At 59.7% G+C, this 2,094-nt stretch overlaps 1 protein-coding gene across 1 annotated transcript; it reads right to left on the bottom strand.

Annotated features, from left to right (window-relative positions):
- Window positions 1-472: 472 nt before the first annotated feature.
- NEUROG1 (neurogenin 1) lies at window positions 473-1,192 on the bottom strand. Its single transcript, XM_043980159.1, has one exon. It carries the CDS (start codon window positions 1,190-1,192, stop codon window positions 473-475), a length of 720 nt encoding a protein of 239 aa, XP_043836094.1.
- Window positions 1,193-2,094: the final 902 nt, after the last annotated feature.

Here is a 2,094-nt window from a genome sequence, read left to right as displayed (position 1 = left end):
GTATTGTCAGCCCGTTCAAACCAAATTTTCATGCTCGTTTTTCTTCATTAGAGTTCTACAAATTGTAAAATTGACTTTTCACCTCGTCTTCAGCAGCTGACCTGCCCCTTTGCTAACTCCCTCGGCAGTGGGGGCTCAGCACCGCGGCGCCACAAAGAAGGGAGTCTTGGGGAAGTTCACAAAGTGCAAAAGGGAAGGACGCAATGTGAAGGACTCTGATAGGGACTGGAGGGGGCAAGGTGACTTAGAGCCCCGAGGGCGAACCCCAACCCGTGCTTCTCCCAGGATGGCCGAGAGGGCGAAGGACTCAGTCTTTAAGCTGCATCCCCACCCAACCACCCACCCACACCCACCCATACCTGGTCCTCCACCCTTCCTCCCTTTTAGAGCTCAGGGAACCTCCCCGAGGTCACTTGGGATGTGCCCGAGTGTGTCAGAGGGAAGTCTGTGTGTGGGCGCACCATAGGCCTGGCTAGCGATAGGGCACGAAACAGGGAGCACCGTGGACTAAGTCTTTGGGCAGGCCAGGGAAGAAGAGGGGGTCAGGGTTCCCGTAGCCGAAGTCCTCGGAGGCGGCGGGGCTGCTGGGGTTAGAGAGAGGGGATGAGGAGCAGCAGGAGGAGGGTGGGGAGAACGAAGAGGAGGAGGAGGCTGCGGCTGGAGAAGTGCTAGAGATCCACGATTCTCCATCGCTGGCCGAGCTGGGGGAGTCGGCAGGGTGGAGGTAGGCGGGCAGGAGCAGCTCCTTGGGGGGCCCTTGCAAGCACTGGTCAGCCAGACGCAGAGTCTCCGCAAGGGCCCAGATGTAGTTGTAAGCGAAGCGCAGAGTCTCGATTTTGGTGAGCTTGGTGTCATCTGGGAAGGTGGGCAGCACGCTTCGCAGTTCGTCCAGGGCCGCATTCAGGTTGTGCATTCGGTTGCGTTCGCGATCGTTGGCCTTCACCCTCCGGGTCTTGCGGATGGTGTGCAGCAGTGCCTCGCTCCTTACCCTGCCACGGCCCCGCCGTCTCTTGCGCTCCTTTTCCTCTTCTTCCTCGTCCTCCCTCCGCTCCTCTCTCCGGCGCTGCTCGGAGTGCTGCACGGAGGAGGCGGCCTGCAGGAGCCCGCTGCTGTCCTCCTCGTCAGTCAGAAAGCATGACAGATCGCTGCTGTTCTCGAAGTCAGAGAGGTTGCTGTCCACGAGAGAGGCCATTCCTGTAAGAAAACAGGAAGAGAGGGGAGAGAGAAGAGTTGTTAATGAATAATATCCTCTTTGGAGGGGAGAAGGGCAGAGAGGGAGTGTGGGGTCCCTTCTCTGAGGCGGTAGGAGTTGAGCTCTTTTCAGGACCCACTTACTTTTGGAATTCGGAGTCCCGGCCCGACCCCTCCCCCTAAGCGAAGTTCCCTGGACGGGGAGGAAATTGAAAGTTCCCGGAAACTTCCGAGCTCGGCCGCCTAAGAGGGGCCACGCGACCGCCTTGTCTCCGCTTCTATCTCGCCCGTGATCAGCTCGTGTGAGCACCGAGTGTGGCACACGACTGGCCTCAGGACACCTTATATACCCTGAAAAACAATAGGTGCCCCCATCCCCTCCGGCTCTCCTTCTCTCCCCCCCCCCACCTCCCCATCGGGCTCCCCGCTCCCACCCCCCCACCCCCACCCCCGCCTGAGAGAATGAATGGAGAGAGGCAGCAGGTCGGCCCCGTGCTGCACCCTGGCTAATTTGCATAATTTATGCAGGCGGGGGTCGAGTCCCCCCTCCCCCTTCCCCCCTTGGTCCCCGGAGTGTGCCTATAATTACTGCGGGCCAATCGCAGGGCAGAGCGGCCGCCGGGCCACGTGAGTTATCTCCAGGCTAAACCCTGATTGAGCTTCATTAGTATATTGTGAGGGGAAGGGTAGGAATCCCAAGGAGGTTAGACTTGGGGGCGAAGGGAAACACACTCCTCCCCTCGCAACCTCCCAGTAGCCCCGGGATTCCAGGGCTAGAGGGTAAGGAGGTGGCACACAGGGGAGGATCGCATCGCTACCTCCAGCAAAGCCTTAAAGTTCACTTTTGCGAGCTGGGGCAGCTTGGAAAAAGCACCCCCCCCCTTCCGGCCCCCACTCCTCCTT

The sequence above is a fragment of the Dromiciops gliroides genome, chromosome 2, assembly GCF_019393635.1.
Source record: "Dromiciops gliroides isolate mDroGli1 chromosome 2, mDroGli1.pri, whole genome shotgun sequence".
In the NCBI taxonomy this organism is placed as follows: Eukaryota; Metazoa; Chordata; class Mammalia; order Microbiotheria; family Microbiotheriidae; genus Dromiciops; species Dromiciops gliroides.
Note: the sequence above shows the minus strand (reverse complement) of the source record. Positions and strands in the feature narration are given on the sequence as shown.

Excerpts from the sequence above, each read along its gene's own strand:
- NEUROG1 (XM_043980159.1), bottom strand. The coding sequence starts at position 1,192 with ATGGCCTCTCTCGTGGACAGCAACCTCTCTGACTTCGAGAACAGCAGC.